Raw genomic sequence first — 26897 nt, 5'->3', positions numbered from 1 at the left:
CTGAATCCCACCACTGGCCTTAATGCTGCAATGCTTGTTTCTATCTTTCCAGTACTAAGGCCTACACAAGAAATCATTTCCCACACATGGTATGACCACTATTATGGGCAGGAAGACTCATATTTGGCTATGCTGCTGCCAAACCCATTTCATCTTAATGAGAGCACCAACCTCAAGGCTTGGCCAGTGTCTGTGGGTGGAGAAGATTGCAGCCACTCCCGAGCAACTTGCAATGGAAAGCTAAAAACAAATACACAGTACAGGTAGGAATGTAAAAAAAATCATGCTGTAAAATACTAGAGATTCATTTAAGTTTCATTAGTCATCACCTAGGAACCTTGAAGGAGTTTGCAACTAGCCTCTAGTATTTCCTTATTGAAAGTATTTAACAATCATAATAGTCCCATCCATCTAGATTTTTGTGAGAATAAAAGAATGGATATGAGAGAAGCATGTCCAATGTGTGAACTCTGGAGAGCTGGGGATAATATAAATACAATAAATTACTGGAAGTGTAAGTCAGTAAATAGAATCATCAGAAGTTTTATTTCAATGTTCCTATAGGTTCAGCATTGCTGCATTTACTAGATACAGCCAACACACTCCAAAAGTGTCCTTCACAGCATTCTCAGGTAAGTTGTATTTTTGTTTAGATTCTGGATTAAATAGAGGTCTAGTTTCTATCTAATTTCATTAGGGTTTCTCCTCCCAAATATTCAAAGGAATATATTAAATTATCTCGTTAAATTACCAATTGTCCATTCCTTTGCATGTCAATCCAGAAATAAGTTTCCATCTTACTGCCATGTAGGACATAGAGTATCAGGTGCAAGTTATCAGGGATAGGAATTAAGTTCAAAGCACTAAAGTTTATTATATGCTACCTATACACAATCTGATCTACTAATGGTCAAACCAAATTAGTGCTAGATAAGGGTGAACAGAATTCATGGGGCTGGACTTGGGTCTCTTGTGGGAGCGTAACAGTTCCAAAATGATGATGCATTTGACGCTACCCTCAGGTTCAGCTTACTCATGTCCTACATATAGAAGGGATCAGTGGTGGGATTCAGCCAGTTCTATCTGGATTGCACGAACTGGTAGTGGCGATTGTGGGAGGCTCCACCCACCCACCTGGACATAATGCGCGACTACTGCGCATTCGCAGAAGGCCATGTGCAGAGGTGGCGCATGCGAGGAAAGCGCGCACACTCACATTTGCAAACCCGTAGGGAAGGTAAATGAATCCCACCTCTGGAAGGGATATACATTGGAGCTGCCATTAACCAAATAAGGCTTGCTTCCATCACTTCAACAGGACTTGCCCAGTCAGAGTCCAACTCCAAGTGAATCCAGGTGACTCTGCCAGATGCCTAAAATATTCCTCACAGCAGCTGTCCAGATGATTGTGTGGATCATCCCTCCAACATGGAATAATATATTTATTCTTGCTGGAGAGCTGCTAGGTGGCTTTCTGTGGGTGTGATAAGACTGGAGAAATAACTATGTTTTGCAGCCCTGACACAATCCCCAATATGGGGCTCTTACTTGTCTTGAATGTTGTTGTAGGTATCTCTTCTGAACAGGCCTTGTAGGAACAATATTGCTGGAAAATCTTTTGGCTCTGTGGGCCACACAGTTCACTCAGTGACATTCCCAGACTACATCTGTGCATGTGCCATCACTTCTTCTCTGTACCCATCCTGTACCAAGTACGCATTGTTCAGTTCTCACAGTATCTTCCAGCATCCTGTCTTCCCATCCAATCAAACTATATCAGACTACTCCCTGTTGGTCTTTGACCATAATAATGGTTGATTGATTGTTTGATATCTGAATACTACTATTATTCTATTCTACCATGGGGTATGGAATTGTTCTTATGTCCAATCATTTGTCTTTCCTTATAGGACAGTACCGTAATCATAATGCTATGTTAGTGCTTTCTAATCAAATTATACTACAAATTATTTTGACAGTATTTTTTTTCTGGGCCTGAGAAAAAATTACCGTATACAAATGTAATTTTTCCTTGTTTTGATATCTAGCAGCAGCTGCTTCAGCAGATACTGCAACTCTGCCTGCCCCAGTTGTGGCTGGAATCATTATGGGATTCCTTGTGACAGTCACAGCCATTTCTGTATGGGTTTATTGGAAACATTTAAGAACAAGAAGGTAATAAAATAAAATAAAACAATAAAATAAAATAAAATATAGCATTGTCTTCTTCGGAGTTGGGCATGGGAAGTGAGTGGAATTAGTATAAAAATGGTCCTAGCTTAGATATTTTAGATACCTGATTTAGCTAAATGTGCATGTTCTGTTCCATGATATATGAGATAGTTGAATGGCACTACAAGATAATAAAAATGGCTCAACAAGAGTCTATCAAAATGCAGTTATGAACTGTTGCAGAAAGAAAGAAAAAACAAAGAAAGGGAGGGAGGGAGGGAGGGGGAGGGAGGGAGGGGGGAGGAGGGGGGGAGAGAGAGATGAAGTACATTTAGAAAGACATACCTCCTCACCAAAACAATAGCAATGTCCATGTTTTGATTTCAGAATAGAAAAGGGTAATATAGCTCAAGAAATGACTGTCTACAGTCTCAGGTAGGTGAAGCAATGCTCAACTTTCTATTCTCTTAAGCCAGATATTAGATGTGGTAGAATAGATACTCTCAATGTTCTTATGAAAGAAACAATTGTGACATTCTCAGAGCTCAGCTCATAGGTTTGATTTGCTATGAAAAATTATCTCCAGGTCAACTTCAGGAAGTTAGAAACAGCATTTGATTTTCTTTTGGTATCTTGTCCCACAAGAAGATTCTTAAACTATATCCTTAAAACAGGGATAAGCAATCAATACCTAACCATTCTTTTCTAGCATACCCAAAGCTTTGAGAAAACAGACGTAATATCATAAAAAATATAACTGGATATTGAAGTCCATAGCTGTAGTAAATTCCAAGTAAAATAATTTGTGAGCATCTAAGGAACTAAAACTCTGGCATTGCAATAAAATCCAGTTGATTTTGCTTCTATTGCATAACTAGTCGTGTATATGCTACCTTAGGACTTAACTAAAAGAGATATGAATTCTACCTAGCTTATTGAATATGTTGGTTATGTCAGCCTTGTGACATCTAAGATATCTGCTTAGCACATGTCCTGTTTCATTGCTCTCTGAGCATTTTTTTTAATTCCTTGCAGGAATACCCATCGGCCAATCCCTCTGCAAAGTTTTAGACAATATTATGAGACAAGGACAGCAAACTCAAATAATGGGTTCTTTCAGGATTTTGAGGTAATGATTCTAGGTAAAATTCTATCCAGGCTTAACTATGGCCATAATTAAACAACAGCTTTATTCTTTTTAGCTTATATAATGTTAGAATGGAGGAGTTAACCAAACTGCATCTATCCACTGAGATTCTTCAATTTGATGCTCTCTAGACTATAGAGAAATAGCCCTTCCCTGTTAGCTTTTTAAAATTCCATTAGAAGATGCTTATTACATCAGGCCATGGGCCAGTTGGCTTTACAGGCAAGGAATTCTAGAAATTGAAGTTCTAACATGTCTAAAAAATAGTAGATTGGAGAAGGCTGGTCCATTACAGGCAAGCCAGATAATGAATACAAGCTACTGCATGTATTAATCTATGTACACTGTCTCCTTTCTTCTTGCTACTCATGGCTGGTAATTTAATCTGTAAGGAATGTCCTTTCTTTGACAGTCACTAACTCTGACACAATCTATTAATTGCACCCCAAAGAACACTGTATTTCATGGAGCCTATAATCATCAATATATTCTCTGTTATAAACAGTATACAGGGATGAAGGATTGAAATACAGTTGACTCCAGAAGAGTAACTGTAGAGAATTTTAGCAGTTTGAGGTTTACAAGATAAGAGCTATGGAGGGTGGATGCTTGTTCATCTCTGATGGAGTCTTCGCTTTTTATAAACCAGCTCACCAAGAATATTCCTTCACGAACAAGTTTTGTCCTAAATGAGTACTGTAAATTACTTCTCTGTAGGTGGTAAGAATTGTGAGGAAAATATTCTATGATATAGTATCAAATAACATATTTGTCTTTAAATTTAAATTCATTTTCCAGCTCTAGAACATACATTTTTAAACATTTAGCAGAGATTGTGGAAAATCTCTACTTCTTGCATTTGATCCTTTAGCTTTATACCTGGTCAGCTTCAGTACCATGAGAAATATTTCTTTCAAATATATCTTAACAACTGCCTTTCCAAATTCATTCTACATCTTTAGAACCCTTGGACTGCAATTCCCATCATCCCAAGAAGCATGGATATTGGCCGTGCTAGCTCATAGGAATTGTAATTGAAGATATCTAAATGATGCTTTTTCAGATTGAAGCTTGGCTCAAAACAAACTGGGAGAAGGATCGTGAGATTATGTGACTATACTACAAAGGATCCCCCTTTTTTTGCATTGTATAGGAGCTGAAAGAAGTTGGAAAGGAACAGTCAAAGACAGAAGCTGAAGTTCCAGCCAATGCCATCAAGAATCGATATCCTCATGTTCTACCATGTAAGATTACAACAGAATCATATTTTTAACATTTGTTTTTGTTTTTTTACAAGTTTTAAAATTACAAGTACAAAAAAACAAAACTGTAAACAAACCCTGAATAAGGCTGACAAAAGAACATAACACACAAAACAAGGAAAATAGAAAAAAAAAAGATTATGAAATATCTGAGCATATCACCTATATAGTAAATATTAATAATATAAGAAAATTTCAAATCAAAACAGAAAAAACATGGTATACTATCATGAAATCTGTGCCAAAAGCAATATATTGCATCCATTTTTGTAGAAAAAAAATGCCTTTTTGAGAATGAATACATTACACATGTCTTGAATCAAATCCTTAATGCCTATAACAATAATGCATTTCCATTTTCTACAAATGATTTGCTTAGTAGTTTTCCTACATTTCTCAAAAGCAAATTCTATATTTTTAAAACATAATTTAAGGTAACATTAACATCCTTTCCCCATGAATTTACACACACACACACACACACACAAATACTATTCCAAAAGGAAGACAGTAATTCATCAGAACCCTGAAATGTTTTACATTGCTAAATGTAAGAAAGAAAATCTGTCACCCATGCTTTCAAGTTTTCTTTGAAGTGTCCACTAACCTTAAAACATAATCTTAAAAACATAAGCATCCCTGTGGTCATGTGATCAACATTCGGATGCTTGGCAACTGCTTCATATTTATGACGGTTGCAAGTCCTGCAGTCACGTGATCACCTTCTGTGACCTTCTGACAAGCAAAGTCAATGAGGAAGCCAGATTCACTTAACAACCGTATTGCTAACTTAACAATTTCAGAAATTCACTTAACAACTGTGGCAAGAAAAGTCATACAAAGGGGGAAAACTCACTTAACAAATGTTTCCCTTAACAACAGTAACGTTGGGCTCAATGAACTATAAATTGAGGACTACCTGTATTTTGATGCTGCTCTTCAGTAAAAATCTGATTTTTTAAAAAAGGCACAAGATCTTACAGTAGAAAATAGACTAGTTAGTGGTTTAAGGTATTGGACTAGGATTGAAGACATCCAGGTTAAGTCCATCTTCAGCCATAGAGGCTCCCTGGATGGAGGCTCACTGTCAGTCAGTGTCTCTCAGCCAACCCACTTCAAAGGGTTGCAGCTGTGGAAATTAGATATTGAGTAGATATTGCTTTAGGATCCTAGGGGAAAGAATATAGCTTGCATACATACATACGGCATTTCCAGATTTTGAACTTGGGTTTCATTGTTTTAATAACTTTATAGTGCTGGTTCTTATATATTTACAGTTGTGCACATAAACCTGAAAAGAGCTATATTTCTGCAGCAATCTATGTTGTATATTGTGTAGCTCTTCTAAAACAACTCTTAACTCTGTTTTTATTACAGATGACTATTCTCGAGTCAAGCTGAGCCTGCTGGATGAACAACCCCATTCTGATTATATCAATGCCAACTTTGTGCCAGTGAGTTCCTGTACATTTTATTTTAGGAACATTATGTTAGCGTCCCTTTAATAAGAACTTCATGTGAAATTTTATAAATGAATGTAACCATTTATTATAGTTGGCTATCTGATAGAAAGCCCCAGGGAGTAGGATATACGACTAGTAATTGCATTAGAACTGAGTAGATTATATTTACAGAAGAAAATTGAGAGAGATATGGCTGACAAACAGTAGGACAGTAGAAAATTGGGAAGCAAAATCATATACAATACATTAAGACAACTGAGGTGCCCATAATGTGGTATATATAATATACCACATTATGGTATATAATGTGGTAGTATATAATAATGGCAATAAGCAAAGCATAAAAGAAGGGATTTAACTAAAATTAGAGGGCATACTTATCACATACTGTATTTTTCGGACTATAAGACACACTTTCCCCCCCGCCCAAAAGTGGATGGAAATGTCGGTGCGTCTTATAGAGCGAATATTGCAGCGGGGGGGAGGGGGATTGGTGCAACACCGATCAGCTGTTCTAGGCTGTGGGGATTGGCGTTCCCCTTTCACAATGGTCTATGGGCCGCGGTGAACGGGCCATGGTGGCAGCAAATAGCTGCTGCGATCCCCGCCGCTTAGAACAACTGATTGGTGGTATTCCGGGAGGCTGATCCAACCACCAATCAGCTGCTTCGCAGTGAAGGCTCCAGCATTCCCTGGCGGCGGCAGCAGCTCAGCTCAGTTGACCAGTGGTGGGCACAATGGTGCGGAGCCCTGATGAGCCACGTGTGATAATGTGCTGAAGCTGATCAGACTGTTTGCTGCAAGGATGCTAGCCAGATGAATACCGGATGGATGCTGGGAGGCAGAGGCAGATTTTTTTCCCCTTGTTTTCCTCCTCTAAAGCTAATGTGCGTCTTATAGTCCGGAGCGTCTTATAGTCCAAAAAATATGGTAGTTCAAAACTAGTTAGTTTTATTCTAATTCTAATTACATCCCTGTTGTTGAATACCTCTATCCTTTATAGTTATAGAACATCCAGCATTTCTCTTCAGTAAAATAAGTAGAAAGATTATACCAAGCCTAACAAGGCAAAATAAAAGAAAGGGAGGCTAGAAAAGGAAGATAAAGTTTTGGGTGCCAGATATTCTGTTCATAATTTGCTGAGAAGGCAGCTCCAGATATAAACATTCTTTCCTGGATAGATTTTTCTCCTTAATTTGTCCTTAAGTTAAAAAAAAAGTTTGAAGATTAAATACAATCTTAAATATGACATCTACTGGCTTTCTAACAAAGAAAGATTCTCATGTTTGAGCTTTTAAGTAACAAATGAATGCTTACATTTTTCTTATCTTTTTTTTTATTTAAAAGTGTAAAGCTTCTGTTATAAGAGGGATGGGGGTAGTGTGATATCACCCAGGCAATAAGAATCATGTAAAATCAGCTTTTTCTTAAACATGTGGAAATTGGATTTTCCACCAAAGGTTGATCCCGGAGAAGAATAGGTGTGTTTGGATTTAATGCAGCAAGGGCTCTCCTGGAGCAGCCCTGTTGCTCTAAACATGTTACTTCTCTCTTCTTTTTCTTGCTAATTACAGCTGTATGTTAAAAAGCTTGGATGTATCCTCATGCCTCTCTGGTGATCTATCCAGGTAAAGGCTAACCTCCCCCCCTGCCCCGCCCCCCCACATTTATGTGTGTGCATGCAGTAATTTATATTTGCATGCACATGCCTGTCTAGTTATACATGGACAGTGTGTTTATTTGCACAGCAGTCATGTTTGCATGCCTGTGTTAGAATAACTGTGCTTAACTTGCACATTACCTTTTTCATGTAGGATCAAATTTCCTTAGCAGAAGTAAAGCTGTATCTCTTTTACATTCTGCATTGGCTTAAAGCAATCGGCTATGAGATGAAAATGATCCTGTCATCTCCTACAGATCCTTGGTCTTCCCTGTCCACCCAAGCAATTCTTATGCTTCACTATTCTAGGCAGTGGGAGGCATGGTAGAAATAACAAAACAAAAAACAAAAAAACCCATATTATTGTCCATGCAATTTTACATTCCTGGCCATCAGACTTCAGACCAGCGTTTCTCCACCTCAGCAACTTTAAGATATATGAGCTTCAATTCCTTCTGGGGAATTCTGGGAGTTGAAAGTTGTTAAAATTAAACAAAAAATTATCCAGCATAACTAGAGATTAGATGAGATGGAAAGGAATGGAAGACTAACAAATCAGATTATGCAATAGTATGGTACTTCTATTTGAATGTGTGGTTGAATCATCTTAGTTTTAATGTAAGTTACAAAGCAGATAGAATAATGAGACCTGGGACTGCAGAGGGATGAATTAATGGCATGATGGTTTTTCATTCCCTGAAAACAGCCGTGGGACAAAGGGGAGTTTGGTTAGGAGTGAGAGAGGAACAATACATTGACTTAACAATTTTCTACATTGGACATAGAGCATCGCGTAGTGATGCTTCATAGTGCTTTATAGCCCTCTCTAAGCAGTTTACAGAGTCAGCATATTGCCCCCAACAATCTAGGTCCTCATTTTACTGACCTCGGAAGGATGGAAGGCTGAGTCAATCTTGAGCCGCTCAGAATTGAACTCCTGGAATGAGCAGTGAGTTAGCCTGCAGTATTGCATTCTAACCACTACGCCACCACAGCTCTTACTTCCCTTTGCTGGACTAAGATTAGATCTGATGCTCATTCTGTGGGAGGGTTTGGCTTGATCTCCTACCCTTTGAGAAGGTAGGGAATATGAAGAGAAATGACAACTATAGACAGTGAGCTGAAATGGATGATCTGAATGTCCAGTCTCTGCTACAGAAAATGAACTTTCATTGTAAGTCTACAGTGGTGGTAGGACATGTTAAGTATCCCTACAGGTGGGATCATACATCTAGAGAGTAACTATATATCTTCTACTTGCTAGAGACTATTTTCTGCAGAACTTTCCAGCCATTTGGGCAGGAAGGTTCTGCCTTCTGATACTTCCTAAGTGGCATAGATGTCCAGAACTTTATGCCAATGTATTTCATCACTTCTAGAACTTGAAGCACCACTTGACAGCTTTTCATTGAGATCTACCAGCATTTCTGGGATCTTTGAACTTTGTCAATGTCTCTTAGTAGATCTGTTAGTCATACAGTAATCACTCTGGGTAAGAATGGGACATTATTCAGATTAGCAACTACCATAAAAATGAAGGTGTGCCTAGATTATTTGACCCTGCCTGACCTATCTTTGCTCTGGAGGATGAGTTGACACAGCTGTTTGGCCCCTAGCAAAGATGGATGCAACAAAGGAGGCTCTTATGGCTGAGGCCAAAGTCTTATGCATTGTCACTAAAACAAAATCCCTTGAGCCATTCCCCAGGGGTTTGGAGATGTGCTCCATATCTTTACTGTCTGTCCCAAAACCAGAGCTGTCATAGAAATTACTGGAGGGGTCTTGAGAAGGTCTAGAGTGCCTATGGAGAATGCCACCCTAGAGTCTCTATCCTCTTAAGGATTTTATTAAAGATCATGAGAAATAGAAAACGTGATGCTAGCTACTGAGAATGAAACTGCCAAAGCGGGAATTCACAGTTTTAATGTTAGGGAGAACCTTTAGTCAAGATAAGCAATCCATTGATTTGCAAAAGGGGGAATTTAAACTTAGACCATAGTCCGGAACATATGGGTTGATTCCTTTGTACTTTCATATGTGGCTTCATACATAAATAAACTAATAAAATTTGTGAGCTTTCTGCCACAAGTTAGTTATACTAGTTCCTATATAATGTAAGATTTGGAGAGTTGAGATTTTCAACTTTATCTCTGGCAGTTCCATGAGGAAGGAGTTGGGAAGGAGAGTATTGCATAGTTTTCAAAATAGTAAGGATGGTTTGCTTTTTGGGGAAAAAAACTGTAGGATTTAGCAAAAGGCTATTGGTTTCCTTCCCACTCAGGGACAACTCCCTTCCTCCTCATCCAGTGTCCTGGAGGAAGGTAACTGATTAACATGCAATATAAAATAGTTAGAGTGTTTCTCCTTTATTTTGATGGGCTGGGTTCAAAACTTTGAGGCGAAGGTCTCCAGATGAAAGGGGGTGTAGAACAGGGGAAGACAGTGTTTAATAAATAAGCTATGGCTTTGGGTGAAGTATCCTGGGGTCAGCAACCAAAGTCATTTGAGAGGTCTTCCAGTATAATCCCAGTGAACAGCCCATGAAACTGTTGACATTTTGCACTTGATTTTGATCTTCAGGGAATAACAGCAAAATAAGAAGGGAAGAAAGGAAATGTTTAGATCAGGGGTGTCAAACTCTATTTTGTTGAGGGCCACATCAGGGTTGTGTTTGACCTTGGGGAGCCAGGGTACAGATGGCCAGGATGGGCATGGCCAGCTCAACGTCACTCATGTCAGGAGCCTGTGGTAGCCCGAGCGCTCTGCCAGAGAAAGTGGGCTCCCAAGCTCTGTTTTCGGCTGCAACGGCTTCCTGCAACTCTGCCAGCCAGTGAAAACGGAGCTCAAGAGGGCTGCACGTGGCCCGCATGAGCTCTGTTTTTGGCTGTGACGGCCTCCTGCAACCCTCTGCCAGCAAAAATGGAGCTCCATTTTTGGCTGCGACAGCCTCCAGAAGCATCGTGGGCCAGTCCTTTCGCTGTTTCTAGGGCAGCCCTGCGGGCCAGATCTAAGCACCCCCCAGGCCAGATCTAGCCCCCAGGCCTTGAGTTTAACACCCCTGGTCTAGATTAAGTCTGTTGTGAAACTGACATGTTGTGGAGGAAGGACTGTGCTGTCCCCTCTTTCAGGAAGCAATGTGAAATCTAGTCCAAGTCTGCCTCCTGCCTTAGGATGACCCAGCTCCATGCACTTATGCATACATAACTAGGGACATATGTAGATTCCTGTCATGGTTGGATAGAAAAAAAAATCCTTTAGCAGAATTTTAATAGATAGGTTGTACTAAAGGTTGAACCTGCTCTACTCTGTTCTACTATAGGTTCAGAGTTCCTTCAGCTAAAGCATCCTGTAGTTCTGGGAAACTCCAGTGATAGAAGTTACAAAGAAATTGATTAATAAATAAATGTGGAGCACCTTCTTCTCCAAATAACATTGGATTAGTTCCATTCAGTTTATCTTGCCAGTCAATCATTCTTTCATCATGGGAACTAATATTAGAAAGGATCATTTTCCCTTTCTTCAGTATCTCTCTACTTGCTATACTGTACATTAAATCATTTCTATAGAATATGGCATATGAAGGAATGATGGATTTTGAGCTTTTTAGTTGTGTTGCTCCTCGATTGTTAAATATTTTAAAAGAATGTTCAGTAATTGTCGATTAATTAGAAAGTTGATTCTTTAGGACTAGGATTTTAAAGAATTAGGAAGTCAATTATAAAACCTCAGAAGATCATTTGAATGGGGCTGATTACATCAACATTCTACTTAAGAATTTAAAAGCCTTCCTATGCATAATGCACAAAAATTTAATAGACAGTGAGATATATCAAATATTCGCTAGTTCATATCCATATTTAAATTAAGATTTAAAGTTACAATGGGAGAGAAAGAGAGTCTTCTTCAAAATGAGAAGGAAGATTGATTTCTAATGTTTCTGCCTCCGATAAAAATACTCAGTTTTATTATTGAAATCTCTTTCTGTTGTTGCAGGGTTATAGCTCCCCACAGGAATTCATTGCTACCCAGGGGCCTTTGAAAAAAACTCTGGATGATTTTTGGAGATTGGTATGGGAGCAGAACATCTGTACTATTGTGATGTTGACAGTGGGCATGGAGAATGGACGGGTAGGTCTACAGAGGAAATTATTATTTCTCACTCTGACACATCAATTCTTCTAAATAATGAGTGGTCCTGAATAAATATGAGGGCGAGAGACTTATTTTCATGAATATTGTCAGAACCCTGTTTTTCTAGAGCTAGCGGAAGGTTAGACTAGAAATTGTATGCAGATACTTAACATATTCCTAAGATTTCTGTTGGATTGTAACTTTGTGAAATTATGATATTGAGTTAGTTGGGTGAGCAAATTATTTCAACAGACATGTGTTGTAGAAAAAGCATTTGTTTGAATTACTGTATATTGGTATTATATACTGCAGCCTGTCACAAAGTATTTTGGGATTTACAGGTAGATTTCTCAGCAATATATGGTAGATGAGCAAGAGTTTTCATTGCCAAGTTATTTACTTTTGTGGTCTTATATTATTGTTTCATTTTCTGTCTCTGTAATTCTGACCAGTAAAATATGCATATAATTGATCTATTAATGTCTCAGATGTAGATTTGTGTTAATTGCAGTGTGGTTCATGAGGTGCAACAGATTGCTGACTCTGATCTCTAATACCCTATTTTCCATCTGTTTTTAATTGGTGGAATAATCTGCCTCCTACTTTGTGGTATATACATTACACAAAGCATCTTGAGCAAGACAGCCACCAACAATATGCTTTAGTGTTGGCATGACTATTTTTTACTAACATTGTTTAAACTATTCTTTCTTCTAAACTTTTGAAAATAGGTATTATGTGAATACTACTGGCCAACAGACATCTCTCCTGTCTCTTCTGGAGAAATTAGCATTCATCTGCTTGCTCAGAATTTTGCTGATGAGTGGACAACACGGGAATTTAAACTGCAGCATGTAAGTGGGAGCCCTGCAAAGTACTCCCAAATCTTCCCAAATCAAAACAGCAAATAGGTTCCATTAATCATTGTGCTGTGATATTGATACTTAGTAGTAGGGCCTCTTCCTGGATCAGCTTTCTTCATTGCAAAAGTTGAAATCCACCAAAATTATCTCACATAGTACCAGGGCAAGGCTCTATCACCTGCAATTTTAACAGTAGGACTTAGTCTGTGATACAACATGTGATAACACAATCATTTGATTCTGCCAGACTGTTATTCTCTTTGTTGGCCCAGACCATTACCTGATCTCTTGTCATAGACATTGACATAGTCCTTTCCTATTACAGAAAGGACTAAATATGGAACGAAGATTGAGTCACTTACACTATACAGCATGGCCTAATCATGGTATCCCTGAGTCTACCATCTCCATGATTGCTTTCATAGAGCTGGTACGAGCACATATGCAGAGTGTAAATGAATGTGGACCTATCCTGGTACATGGTAGGTAAGTTGCAATCAACCCACACGAATGTTCATTTTTTTAAAAGAATATTTCAGTTAAAAACAAGAACTAAATTTCCAAAATCTCCCTCAAAGTCATTCTTGTTCAATAAAGAGATGTGTCTCTTTACTTATTGATCCTCAGCTCCCAGAAATGTTAAGTATAGCTCTTGGCTATGAAAATACTGCCCATGCTTTAAAAAAAAAGGAATGCTTTTTAACTATGGTGACAAGAAAGTCTCAATTATAAGAACTGTGTTACATCTTCCTCGTCTTCTGAAGGAACAGGTGTTACTTCTTGTCCAATTCCCTTGTATGTTGGATTTTGAAAGAATGGAGGTGAGAATGGGTAAAATGAACAAAAACGTGAAACTTTTCACTGAGAGAATCCCTGCTTTCCCTTCTATTGCAGTGCAGGAGTGGGCCGCACAGGCACCTTCATTGCCCTTGATCGGCTCCTACAGCAGTTAAAGCATGAGAAGCTGGTTGATATCTTCAATACCGTTTACAGTCTTCGAATGAATCGGCATTGTATGATAGAGACGCTGGTGAGAAAACCTGGACCTCTCTCTTAGATCTGCAACTATCCAATTATTTAAGGATACGAGAAAGTTTTTCCCTTCCCATGAAATATTTGTCACCAGTGGAGACAGTGAAATTATAGTGGAAAGGAATCCTTCGTTATGAAGAGGAACTTAAAATCTCTGTAATGAGAACTGATGGTTACCAAGCTAAAATAGATGAAATAATTATTACACTGGAATGAGTAGACTATGACCCACATACAATTTTCTGCCCTTTTTGTGTGGCTGTTTGTGGCCCCTGAGATGGGGCTAAAGATCAATTGCAAAACTGTGTCCCATCAATTTTCAGCAGGAATCTAATGGAAATATTGTTAGAGATCAGAGACATGTTCCAGATGTTATAAGAAGCAGGTATTTCAAAGTGAAGGCTCAGTAGGAAATTGTGCTACATAGAAAATGTGAGAAGATATGGTTTGGGAGATCCTATTAAATCTAGAGATCATTCACAGTATCACCAACTGGATTACAGTATTTCAAACTTGTCCTGCTTATCCTTGTCTCCTAATTAAATCCCCAGGGTTAAACGTTTCTGTAGTTTTGATAATCCACACAGGGGATAAAAAAACCTCTCAGTTTTGCACCTCAGTAGCATTAGATGTAACATTTCTATTTCAAAATGTGCTGTGTAATAAACCATATGTTCTGCTTCCCAGGGGCAATACATTTTCCTGCATAGCTGCATCCTAGAGAAGATCTCTGAAGATCCGCTCATTGGCCTGTCAGAGATGTAAGTTTCTTTCCACACCTGCAATCCTTGTTAGGTTCCCCATCATATCTAGCATTCTTAGCCTAATAGTGCTTGCCCTACAAAAGTTATCAATAAACTTTTCTGTGTCTTATCTTGAAGTAGATTGAAGCACTCTATTGTGCCTGATCAGAGCTTGTACAAACATAAGGCTAAGGGGAACAAATCTAGGGACTTTTATTTCACATTGAGAAGGACCTTTGGAAATCAGATGTCCATGCAACATACTTACAGCAACCATTTTTGTCTTGCCCTGCATTACAGTAACATCAGCTTCCTTTCAGTACAATTATAGAATTATCCATTTTTATTCTTAATCTTCATTCATACTTTGCCCAGCATATTAATGTCTGCTCTTCTTACCTATACGGTAATATCAACCAACAGTAACGGGTCTTTATAGGTGCTGATTTTTCTGTGTAAAATTGTCAGCTGATGTTAAATTACCGCAATCAGCAGCTAAATAAATTCATTTATTGTCTTTTCAAGTTCCCATCCAGTCTCTCTCAAAAGTTTTGTTCAGCACTTTGCAAAAAACTCTTCTCAGTCCAATGCTGGCTTCCTAAAGGAATATGAGGTAAGATTTTGGCATAAGAATGTTGACTTTAGGAAAATTCTTCTTGTGTATAAATCCATAGCAGAGGCCCAAGTTCAGTAACAACATGACTAGATAGGGCTGAGAAGTATCCTTTCTGAAGTCCTTAGAACTCCAGTTAATCAGTTTCAAAAGTACTGGGTTAAATAAAACCTCAGCATATAATGCAGTTTTCTATATTTACTTTCCTATGTTGTTCCATGTATTTATTCAAGTAGAGTTTTTTTCCCTCAACAGCTTTCGTTTAAAACATAAGGTGTGGAATGAATGTAAGCTGCACATTCCAATCAATATGGCCTTTATTATTGTTGTTGTTCTTCGTTATAAATTATAGGCTGCCCAATTCTCAGTGACTTACAGACCTTATCCATTTGGCTGTATGTTTGGAAAGACTGTGGAGCATAGTTATTGTATTGATCCTTCCCACACCCACAGGGACAAGATTTTGCCAAGCTCTTTGTGAATGAAAAGTATGTCAATTAAGCCAGAACTAACAATTTTCCAGTCTTAAGTTTTCCTTTTCTACTGTATTTGTCTTCAGCAGATGCTCTTGGAAGTTGCAAAAGAGGAAATAAATTCTGCCATACCACCCTCTGTCAATCAGCAAATCAACCTCAGCTCCAGCAAGATTCCATGTGAGTGATAAGAGTCTTGTAGCCAATAAAAACATGTCTTAGATTTGTACTTAAGGAGGACAAAGGACTCATCCACATAGCCACTTTGTTGTGATTTCTTATGGAGTCAGAGTCTCAGGTAATCATATCAGCATAAATTGTGCTGTTCCCACAACATGCCTTTCATATGCATCCAAATTGGGATCATGCTGAGCTGCCCTATAACCTTTCCATGTGACACTATAAGGGCAATAATGTAAAGTTTTCTCTGATTGAAGTTTGCCATTAATTTCATAAGCTTGTTGATGGGATGCTTATAAGAACTGGACTTTCCAATCACTATTTTTGTTCTATTATTTGTTCCTCAAAGAACTTTTGCTTCTATCAACCTAGCAACTGTTAAATGGTGGGACAGATTGTCTTTCTTAATTACAGTATACCATTGTTTGGATTTATGCAGCTGAGATTGGTTATTTGATAAAGCAGATTGGAAAGTTTGAAAAATTAATTTACCAATCCCTGTGTCAAAGTATTCATCTGAAATATCCCCAGATCAGGGTAGCCCAAATACCCAAGCTATTCAGTTTTGGTAGGATTGAGTCAGACAGTTTCTCCCCATCCAGAGTTGCCCAGCCTCCAGGTACTGGAACTCTTGGCCATTGAAAAATATAATTGAGTATCATCAGCATACTAGTAACGCCAAATCCCAAACCTGTTGATAACCTTGGCCAGTGGTCCTATAAATATTGAAAAAGAGTGGGGGGGAGTAGAACTGTGTGACAGCCCAGGGAGCCTAGGGAACAATCCATCTCCAAATAATACGGATTATAGAACCAAGGGAAGAAAGAAGGAGACCCATTGTAAAAGATGCCCCCATTCCCCAACTCACAGAGCTATCTCAGAAGGATACCATGGTCAATAGTATGTTAGTCCAGCAATTTGTAGGAAGTCATTGCTTTAATTGTGAGTCTCCCAGAGGTCAGACTTCCTCAGAAAAAAGTTACAGCCTAAGATGGGCGCAGCAAAATCCTTGACATAAAAAGGGTAATTGCTCTGAGACTTGTAGAGTCCATAGCAAGAACTGTAACAAAAGAGCTAAATTAACTAGGCTGAGATAAAAGAGATGTGATGATAGGTGTGGTGCTGTACGCACTCAATCGAACATGATACATACGCCTTCCAACCATTGTCCTTCACACTAAGTCTCTTTTCCAGATGATCGCTCTAAAGTGAAGTTTTTACCACTGGATCGAGATCCATTCTCTGATCTTGCGCATGTCTGGTTTATCCCTGTGAGTCCACCATACTTTATATTCCCTTCTTTCTGTTTCTGTTATTGCAAAAGTATTTCTTTGCTCCTTGTTTTATTTATAAAAGGAATAATTCACATGCAGGTAGATATCTTTTTTCTATATTGCTTCTATTAATCTAAAAGGCATATATTAATATATATATGTTAAAAATCCCATTCTCACCCCTATGAATGGAATGTGTCTTCACCAATCTTGGGTCCTCTACCTGGGACCTGGGAGTTTGAAGGTTCTGCGCAATACCTTACTTGTTCCTCTTCTGGACAGACAGCTCTGATGTTGTAAGTGGGATCCATTGGAGCCACTCTCCCAGTTTAGGAATCACCGTCACAAGTGCTCTTACCACCACTAGGATCACTTAGGCCTTTACTGTCTGTCTGTGTGTGAACACACAGACACACAGACAGACACACACACAAACTGTATAAAGGTATTGTCACAGGATGTAAGGTGTTCCAAGTAAAGCTGCCTTTTGCAATTATTATTATGACACAATGTAGTTCTTGTCAAGATGGGAATAGATAACGAATTATGCAGAAAATCTTAGCTCAATATGTCTATTAATAACAAAGATATTGATGAAGAAAATTCAATATCAAACCATGCAAATTAACATAAATCAGGAATCATTTGCAAATGCTTTTGAGGGCATATTTAGAAATCCGAAGTGTCTTGATAACCCAGAGTAAGGGTGTCAGGTTGGATCTAGAGACGTGAGCCAAAACAGGGGTAAAAATATATTAATGTATAAGCTGTAAAAGGTAAGGATATCTTATGTCCAGCAAGATACTATTTTTGCACAAATAGTTAAATGTCACTTTAGTTGCATTGGTAGAAATGTACTCAAAGCAAAAGAATGTTCAGCATTCCAGAAAGGCTACCAAAAGAATCCATAATTGAATCAACTTCTCTGTGAGGACAGTTACTATGTATACTTTAGGTAAAAGCAAGCAAAGGTGATATGATAAAAGTTTATAAAATTATACTTGATGTGGAAAAAGCTTCCCCCCCCCCTCATTTTCCATGATACTTTTTTGCTACCATTGACAAAGGATAAAATGATGCCCTTCTCCCTTACAATTTCTAGTTCAGCGTGAAAACTAAATCTTATGTCATCACTGACATAACTTCTTTCATTTGTCTGCAGAGTAGTACTGTACAATAACTTATGGATTAAGTGGGGAAAACTGAATGCCGCATACATACAACCTTATCCTTCTGTATTCCCATTGCTGACACATCCTGCCCAACCATAAGGCTACTTATATTGGAGGCAGAAGATTTTGGTTCTAGTACTAGTTTCAGCAACTCCTGGCACCCCATCCCTGAGCATCTGTCTTGTTGCATGGGAGAAGAGGCAGGTGCAGATATTATATATTTACAACGCAATTGTGTAACTCACCTGTAGTTTTGTAATAGCATGTTAAAACTTAGATCAGATTTAGATGAGGTTTACCTTGTTATTCCAATATTAGACCAAACCTGCCTAGTGTCCTTTGCTTCCATAATTTTCTGCACTTTTTCTACAAGCAAATTATATATAAATAAAACTCTTGTGTTGTTAATTAGTTAATGTCTTTTTAATACGATAGGGCTGCAATTCAGCCAAGGACTACATTGCTATAGAAGGACCTGACAAGCTGGCTCTGGAGGAGTTCTGGGGACTAATCTGGGAACGTGGTGTCCACACTATCATCACTTTGCTACCTAGGCAGATGAATAGTCCGGTAAGATAGTCATCATATAAGTTCACAGAATCCTAAAGAGAGGCCATTCTGGGATAATGGTATCAAATGATTCAGCAATGCAGAATAATATGAGGAGTTTATACTTAAAATTGATGGAAATGCCACTAAGATACTGTCCTAGCTACATAAGAATTGTTCTTCCATGAAAGTGGGAATTGTGATGCTCCTTCATGAAGAGAGCCAAAAGCTTGAGACATTCCTGTATAGGTAATACCATCCTTCTTAGTGATGACTCATGAGAAAAATTCCTGCTCACAGTCACTCATGACTTAGTCATCTCCTGCCTAAGTAACGTCAAAGCTGCCCTTGAAAAGCACTTGGAAGCTACAGCTGTTTCAGAATGCAGTGGACTATGATCAGAGGTGGTATTCAGCAGGTTCTGATCAGTTCTGGAGAACCGGTAGTAGAAATTTTGAGCAGTTTAGAGAACTAATAAATACCACCTCTGACTGGCCCTGCCCCCATCTATTTAATTTAATTTAATTTAATTAATTCAATTTATATGCCGCCTTTCTCCGAAGACTCAGGGCGGTTTACAATGCATTTTAAAAAAAAATGCCCTATCAACTGCCTCCCGAGTCCCAGCTGATTGGGAGGAAATGGGGATTTTGCAGTAACCTTCCCCTGGAGTGGGGAGGGAATGGAGATTTTACAGTATCCTTCTCCTGCCATGCCCACCAAGCCACGCCCACAGAACTGGTAGTAAAAATTTTTGAATCCCACCACTGATTGTGATGGTATATCCCACTGCTCTTGGAATTGCAATGGCTATCAGACAACTTTGGATGCAATTCAGTTGTCACCTTCAAGGCCATATATGGTTTGGGTTATTTGTGCAAGCATCTCCATTATTTATCTGCCCATATGAGCCAATTGATAGCGCCAACTCCCTCTATAAGTCCTTTCTATATGAGAATACCACCAGATCTTACTTCAGAAGTAGGCATTTTTAATTGCACTCCCACATTGGAATGCCTTCTCTACAGAGCTCTAGTCTGTTCCGTCCCTTCTGGGTTCCAGAGAGCATTTAAGGCCTGACTGTTCCAGACTGTGATTCAAGACTTGAACTGGGCAAATCCATGACTCTGCATATTTCCTCTTTTTTGTATTATCTTGATGTTGTATTTATTTTATGAGAGGGTTCATTTATTTTTCTTTTAAGGACAAAGAAAGTTTTTTTTCCTTTTTTTTTTTTAATATTAACTGCCTCAAATTGGCAACATGCAAATTATGTAATTAAATAACTATCCCTGCTGCCATGTTTATGAATCCTTCTGTAGGACTCCAGTATGGTGAAGGCTGCCTTGTTTATTAGCATCACTGTAATAACAAAAGGACAGCTGCTTTTTTAAAATGAATGGGAATGGGTTTTGAATGAGCATTGCCAGAATATTCATGTAAGAAGCATTGCTTCAGTAACAACCAACTGCAATAATTTGGCTGTGTACTCTAGTGTTACGAATTTTATGTGGGGAATAGGAAGTTGATTGTATGGATCTTTTCTTGGCTCAAAGACTTTGAATAACCAGCAATAACTATGCTATTAGTCCTACTGGTAACACAGATTTGTAACTGCAGTGCCTTTTTTTTTTTTTTTTTTTTTGCATAGGCTCCAGATAAATCATGCTGGCCATCGGAGGGTGAACCTGTCTGCACAGAGATGCTCACCATACAGCAAGGGCCTGAAAAGATTATTTCAGGATGGCCTTGTGTTCAGCTCAGATTAAAATATGTACGTGAGTTGGTCAGGGAACTGTCATGGAAACATGAACAGTAATGCACATACATGACTTGCTGGCACAGCGTATGGATGTTTAAATGAGCTTGACTAGAGATGCTTGTGAACGAAGTAAATTTCAGAGACTGAAGATGTCAACTTCCCTCTTTTCAGTTTGTGGCTCATGGTGGTAGATGGACCTCTTTTTTTTTTTTTAATTCTTCAGACAGCACTTTATTGTATGTGGAATTGCCAGTCATTGCAAAGCTAGGAAGATAATGTGGGAGATGTTATATTTTCTTTGGAGGAACTCAAGTGTGGTTGGTTTTATTGTATGTGATTTTTATGTATTTATCTTGTGAACATATATGCATACGCATGCACACATACACAAACAGATATACACGACAGACAGAACTACAAGTTCTGATTATGTTTAATGCTGGTTGGAGATAGGGAGGTAGAAGACCCAGTAGCAGCTGTTTCCATGTGAAGTGAAAGTGAAAGTAAATGGAATCCTGTAGAGCAGGGGTTTCCAATCTTGGCAACTTTAAGACTTGTGGACTTCAACTTCCAGAATTCCTCAGCCAGCCTTGCTGGCTGAGGAATTGTGGGAGTTGAAGTCCACAAGTCTTAAAGTTGTCAAGATTGGAAACCCCTGCTATAGAGTTATTCAAACTCCCTGTTTGCTATTCCTGATTATGGTAGAGGATGAACATGCACTTTCTCGATTTCTTTGCTTTTGAACTCACAATGTGCTTATAGCTTACTCCTTCTCAATGTACCTAAACTTCTGAGTTACACTGAATTTTTAATTTGTGTACTGTGCTTACACTGATGATGTCTTCATTGCTTTGTCAGGAGAAAAAGGCAAAGGAAAGAGTGTTGCAACAGTTCCGATTTCCTTTGGGGGAAGGAGAAGAGTTGCCAGATCCTGAGGTTCTGGTGGGCTTTCTCACTGTTGTCAGGCAGCTAGTGCCATACCGGAAGAGGACCAGCCCTTTAGTTCTGCATTGCAGGTAAGAGCCCAAATCCCATCCTGGGTCAAGGGTATCTTTCTTGGGTATCAGTCTTGGATTGGTAAATACTAAATATTCCCTGTTGTCTAGATTGGATGTCAGTATACAACAATTATATGGCAGCCCCTACTAATTGTTACTTCTTTCCCAGTTCGGGAGGCGTAGGCCAGATGGGGATACTCATTGCCTTAGATACTCTGCTACAGCAGCTGAAAGGAGAGAAAAATGTGGATGTGTATGGTGTTGTTTTGAGGCTGGTGAGGAGCTGTTGTCTCATGACTCCATCATTGGTAAGTAGTAAAGCAGAGAGCTGGATCAGCAAAACAAGGTTCCAACCTCTACACCAGGGGTGTCAAACTCAAGGCCTGGGGGCCAGATCCAGCCCATGGGGTGCTTAGATCTGGCCCATGGGGCCACCCTGGAAACAGCGAAGGACTGGCCCACAGCACCTCTACCAGCGAAAACAGAGCTTGGGAGGGCTGCATGTGGCCCTCCCGAGCTCTGTTTTCATTGGCAGAGGGTTGCAGGAAGCCGTCGCAGCCAAAAACGGAGCTTGGGAGCCCATTTTTGCTGACAGAGTGTTCAGGCCTCCACAGGTGCCCCTGATAACGAGTGACATTGAGCTGGCCACGCCCACCCTGGCCATGCCCACCCTGGCCCCCCAAGGTCAAACACAACCCTGATGTGGCCCTCAATGAAATCAAGTTTGACACCCCTGCTCTAGACTCATCATGACTGCTATGTTCTTAAAGCTTGTTCCTGCACAGGCCATTGTCACCTTAACTGTGCGGATATCTTTTCTGATGACCAAATATGCTTGTTTTTAAATAAAGCTAAAAGAAGCAAAAATGTATTAGATATGCTCCAGAACATTCTTATCAGAAACATTTGAGATGCATTTTTGGCTTGTTCATCACCGTGGCAGGAACAGGTCATTGTTCTAGGCCAGCCTTTTCCAATTGATCCCTTCCATATATATTGGACTACACTCCAGCAATTGGTGGTTCATGTCCAGTCCACATTCAGTGCAGAAGGAAATGTACAATCTGGAGAAGAATTGCAGCTTCTCAAATCAAAATGTTGCAGTTAGAACTAGGAAAATATATGGACCATACTGTGAATAAAACGCAGGCTTTTTATTTTGAAGACAAGACAAATGCATATGTATTGTATTGAAGGATATGTTTCAGTCATGTATTTTCAAATGTCAGTTCATTATATGAATTGGTACATTATACCTTGAGCTTCTACAAGAATAAATTTTTCAGGGAGTTGAAAGACAATATTGTGCCACCAGAGGGCATTGCATACAACCTGTTCCCAGAGTGAAAATTAAAATACTGATGTAAAGTATGTACGATTTTATACTTGGCTCTGTGACACTTATACAAGTTTAATCAAAGAACTCCCTGGTTCTGTCTTGTGGAATTCAACGCGGAGGAGATAAGGGCAGAAATGACCATGATGTTTAGCCTTTGAAACTTTCACATATGTAGCAAAGTGGTCAGTCTGTGGTTTATTTTTTTTCTCTTGCAACCATAAAACAGTAGCAGATGCTAGGGCTCATGCTGACAATATTTGAAGCTCTTCATGCTACATTAGCAGTTTTAATGAACCTGTACTTCCTAATGTGGTGTTGATGGCCTTCAGTAATATGCTTCTCCCTCCCTCTCTCTCTCTTTATAGTATCAATATAATTTTTTAAAAATTTTTTGCTTATCTGCATCATCTCATGTATTATGTGTCTCTTTCTCTCTTCCCCCCCACCTTCATTCCTCTAGGATAAATATATTTATCTATATGAATGCATTCGTGATGTCATCACCCAGAAACAAGTTTAGGCTCTGGTCTCTGCTCCTGGTTAGATGATGGATAGAACTTCAGTGTGCACCAGGATTGTGGACATAGACTGAATTGGTGCTTTCCTGTGCTAAGATACCCCAGGGCTCTGACCGTGATCTGTGCAGAAAGTGAAATAATGAATCTGTAAAAATGCTGGCTGTGATGTTCCACTCTTCCAGTTGTAGGAAGATAATTTCTGCTGACAGCAGACTTCTGTTCCTCAAGGCAGGGTTGTGCATGCCATAACAACTCATTCTTCATTCTGGATACACCGTTTGCTGAGGGGGTAGGTAGAAAAACCACCTCCTGAGCCTTCCCAGGTTTTGTTCAGTCCTTAAAATACAATGAACCATGTTTTTGGATATGGATAGAGTTGGTAGGTTCAAGATGTCTCCTGACGTCATTGTACAAATTTACAGTAAGTAAATTTCAGATAATAATGGCTTTGTGACAAAAACAAAGCTGGAGAAAGGATAATGGAATAAAGATCCAGTGATTCTCCTTCTCTCTCTCTGTTACATTTCTGATGTTGTGTGTTGGACCCTTATAGCAACAGAGTTACCCAGTTATGGCAGTTAAGTCCATCATACGGAATGGCATGGTCTGGATACCAGCATTTCCCCCCCTTATGTTGACATTTTCCAATACAAATAGGCTGAGTAAAATACTTTATTTTTAACTGCAATGTTAACAGTAGGATAATCCCAAATCAGTGATGTATCTTCTTTCCACATTCACAACCAAATTATGCAGAAAAATAATTTTCCATATATAAAATTATTCATGTTTTTAAAAACCAGACTAAATCTGGCTTTCTTACAAAGAGAAAGAGATAAAAGTATTCTAAAGAGATGTATTATATCATGTAACACTAGAGGTAAATAAAAGAATGGATTAAAAGTTTACCAGATGAATTTTGGTAAAGAAGTTCTCAAAAAGGATATCCTTACACAGAACATGAATAACTTACTGAATTTGGTATGAAAGAGATATTCCTCAGTTGCATAAATTGCATAAGTTCTTATTTAATGCAGAATAGATTCCTTGAGAGATTAAAATTACAGAATGGTCTGGAAAAGATGATATCATCTACACAAACACCATCTTGCCTTATTTTGAATTTTCCCAAAACTTGTGCCTAACTATTGTTGCAGATTCCATATGCAGAATCAGCTAGAAAATATACAGTCCCTAAAAAACAGCTCATATTGCAAATTTATAGCTTTCTCTGTTTCTCTTGAGTTCCATTCTTCACCTTAACTCTGGATTTCTGAATCTCACTTGGTTCCACCTCGAAGTGTGTAATAAAGACAAGGTGAAAACAACAAGAGTAATAAGTTTTGGAGAGACAGCTTGAAAGTTGGGTTTTTCCTCTCGTAAATTCTGATCTGTGATCCTACGCTCATTTACATGAAAGTAACTCATTGTACTAAACTTAATTTAATTATTGAAATTAATATTCACAGGATTCCATGACAGACTTTTCTTATCCTAAAGCATTTCTTGAGAAATTTATTTTGAGTTTCATGAAATCCAGTTTTGCTTTTCTTTGACTTACCCCTAATTCCATTTCTTAAAGTTGTAATTTTAATTTTGAAATGGGATTGAACTATCCATTGGGAGAAGTGCATTTTTACAGATAGATATGAGTTACCCCAATTTCCTGGGGAAAATTGTTTTATAATAATAAATTATTCTATGAAAAATGAAATATTTTGCATTCAGTTTTGTCTACTTTCTTCATTGACATTTATGCTAAGAAAAAGAAATTATACTTTGCAATGTGCATGGTGTTTCACTAGAAGACAAAGTTATGGTCAAATTTATCAGTAGTAGTCTTCTTCCAAAGGGCAAAGGAAAGGCAGTCAATGAGTTTTAGAAACAATGAATTCATAAATCTAGAAAATGTAGGCTAGCACAAATCATTATGTATGTGGCTTGAATGGTTCAGCAGATAGTTAAATTGACAGTGTATTGTAGATCATAGCTTTGGTGGGCCATACTTTCTAGAGCAACTTTTTCCCATGCAAGCTGTGGATTTTTGAGTACTCAAACACTTCTGAGACTGTCAATTTGGAAAAGGATGCCTGGAGTTTACAATCTTAAAAATAGACATAGTAAAACAATAGGAGAAAGATAGGAGGAGGTAGGGTTGAACAGCAGTATTCTTTCAGCTATATATAATTCAGCTTAGATCAAATACAGGTAGTCTTTGTCTTATAACTCAGTGACCATTTGAAATCATGGATCTTCCATAGAACCCAGTTCCAAAGTTCTGACAACAAACCCCCATCTCTATGGTCACATGACAGCATTTTATGACAGTTCCCCCTCCCCCCGCCCCCAGCATTTACTTCTGGTTTTTGGCAAAACTGACCTATAGTGAACAATTGGTTTACTTAATAACCAGTGCAAAAAAAGATGGTAAAATTAGTTAGTCATGGTGACCTATATTTAGGCAAGAAAAAACAATGCACAGGTATAGAATAGGTGGTACCTGGCTCAATAGTAGTGCCTGTGAGAGGGATCTCTGAGTCCTGGTGGATAATCACTTAAAAATGAGCCACCCATGTGCTACAGCTGCCAAAAAAGCACTTGAAGTATTAATACCACCTTATAATGCTTTGGTAAGACCACACTTGAAACATTGCATCCAGTTTTGTTCGCACCAATATAAAAAAAAAGATGTTGAGACTCTAGAACAGAGGTGTCAAACTAGTGGCCAGATGTGTCATGTGCAGATGTGTCATGCCCATCCCAGCTCTGCAAAAGGAAAAAAAACACTGCAAAACGTCGTGTAACGGCAACATGACATGGCAAGTTAGACACCCGTGCTCTAGAAAGAGTGCAGAGAAGAAGATTAGGGGACTGGAGGCTAAAACTTGAACAGTTGTTGAATTGGGTATGTCTAATTTAATGAAAACAATGACTGGGGATGACATGATATATAAGGAGTTGCCACAAAGAAGAGGGAGAACCTATTCTCCAAAGCACCTGAATTCAGGACAAGAAGCAATGGATGGAAAACTCATCGAGAGAACCAACCTAGAACTAAGAATTTTCCTGACAGAACATTTAATCAGTGGAACAACTTGCCTCCAGAACTTGTGAATGCTCCAATACTGGAAGTTTTTAAGAAAAGATTGGACAACTATTTGTCTGAAATGGTACAGGATTTCCTGCCTGAGCAAGGGGTTGGACTAGAAGACCTCCAAGGTCCCTTCCAACTTTGTTTTTCTGTCATGACTTGCAACCATAATAGGCAGGCTTTATTACTGTTATAAATCAAGTATTGTAAGTAGTCTTTCCAAACCTGTTGCACTTGAGATATTGATTAACTGATTGATTGATTATGGCATGTGCCATCAAGTCAATGTTGATTGTTAGCAACCACATAGATAAACCTCCAGAATGAGCATTCAAGACAAATTGGATTATAATTTATTGTCTCAAGAGATGGAAGCAGTGGTGAAATTCAGCTGGATCTATCCGGCTTGCACGATTTGGTAAGGCCAGCGGCGGGAGGCTCCACCCACCCACCCG

General features: G+C 38.7%; 1 protein-coding gene across 5 annotated transcripts in view; it reads left to right on the top strand.

Annotated features, from left to right (window-relative positions):
• The window catches only part of LOC117663755 (receptor-type tyrosine-protein phosphatase V-like), a 64064-nt gene extending 38999 nt beyond the window's left edge, over positions 1 to 25065 (top strand). For 3 of the 5 annotated variants that reach the window (XM_087889293.1, XM_034414193.3, XM_087889292.1), the window contains 20 exons: positions 53 to 263; positions 565 to 632; positions 2049 to 2175; positions 2560 to 2607; positions 3208 to 3301; positions 4473 to 4563; positions 5959 to 6035; positions 11698 to 11832; positions 12567 to 12689; positions 13024 to 13184; positions 13593 to 13728; positions 14418 to 14491; positions 14999 to 15086; positions 15646 to 15739; positions 16934 to 17010; positions 18621 to 18755; positions 20386 to 20508; positions 21355 to 21512; positions 21664 to 21802; positions 23294 to 25065. In XM_087889293.1, the coding sequence (XP_087745419.1) occupies positions 53 to 263; positions 565 to 632; positions 2049 to 2175; positions 2560 to 2607; positions 3208 to 3301; positions 4473 to 4563; positions 5959 to 6035; positions 11698 to 11832; positions 12567 to 12689; positions 13024 to 13184; positions 13593 to 13728; positions 14418 to 14491; positions 14999 to 15086; positions 15646 to 15739; positions 16934 to 17010; positions 18621 to 18755; positions 20386 to 20508; positions 21355 to 21512; positions 21664 to 21802; positions 23294 to 23353 (2219 nt within the window). In that variant the 3' untranslated portion in view covers positions 23354 to 25065. The remainder of the gene's footprint in view (positions 1 to 52; positions 264 to 564; positions 633 to 2048; positions 2176 to 2559; positions 2608 to 3207; positions 3302 to 4472; positions 4564 to 5958; positions 6036 to 11697; positions 11833 to 12566; positions 12690 to 13023; positions 13185 to 13592; positions 13729 to 14417; positions 14492 to 14998; positions 15087 to 15645; positions 15740 to 16933; positions 17011 to 18620; positions 18756 to 20385; positions 20509 to 21354; positions 21513 to 21663; positions 21803 to 23293) is intronic. The other 2 variants (XM_034414195.3, XM_034414194.3) reach the window with 2 other exon arrangements.
• The last annotated feature ends 1832 nt before the right edge of the window (positions 25066 to 26897 follow it).

This window comes from Pantherophis guttatus, chromosome 3 (genome assembly GCF_059756535.1).
Source record: "Pantherophis guttatus breed Tessera chromosome 3, ASM5975653v1, whole genome shotgun sequence".
NCBI classification, from domain to species: Eukaryota; Metazoa; Chordata; class Lepidosauria; order Squamata; family Colubridae; genus Pantherophis; species Pantherophis guttatus.
Note: the sequence above shows the minus strand (reverse complement) of the source record. Positions and strands in the feature narration are given on the sequence as shown.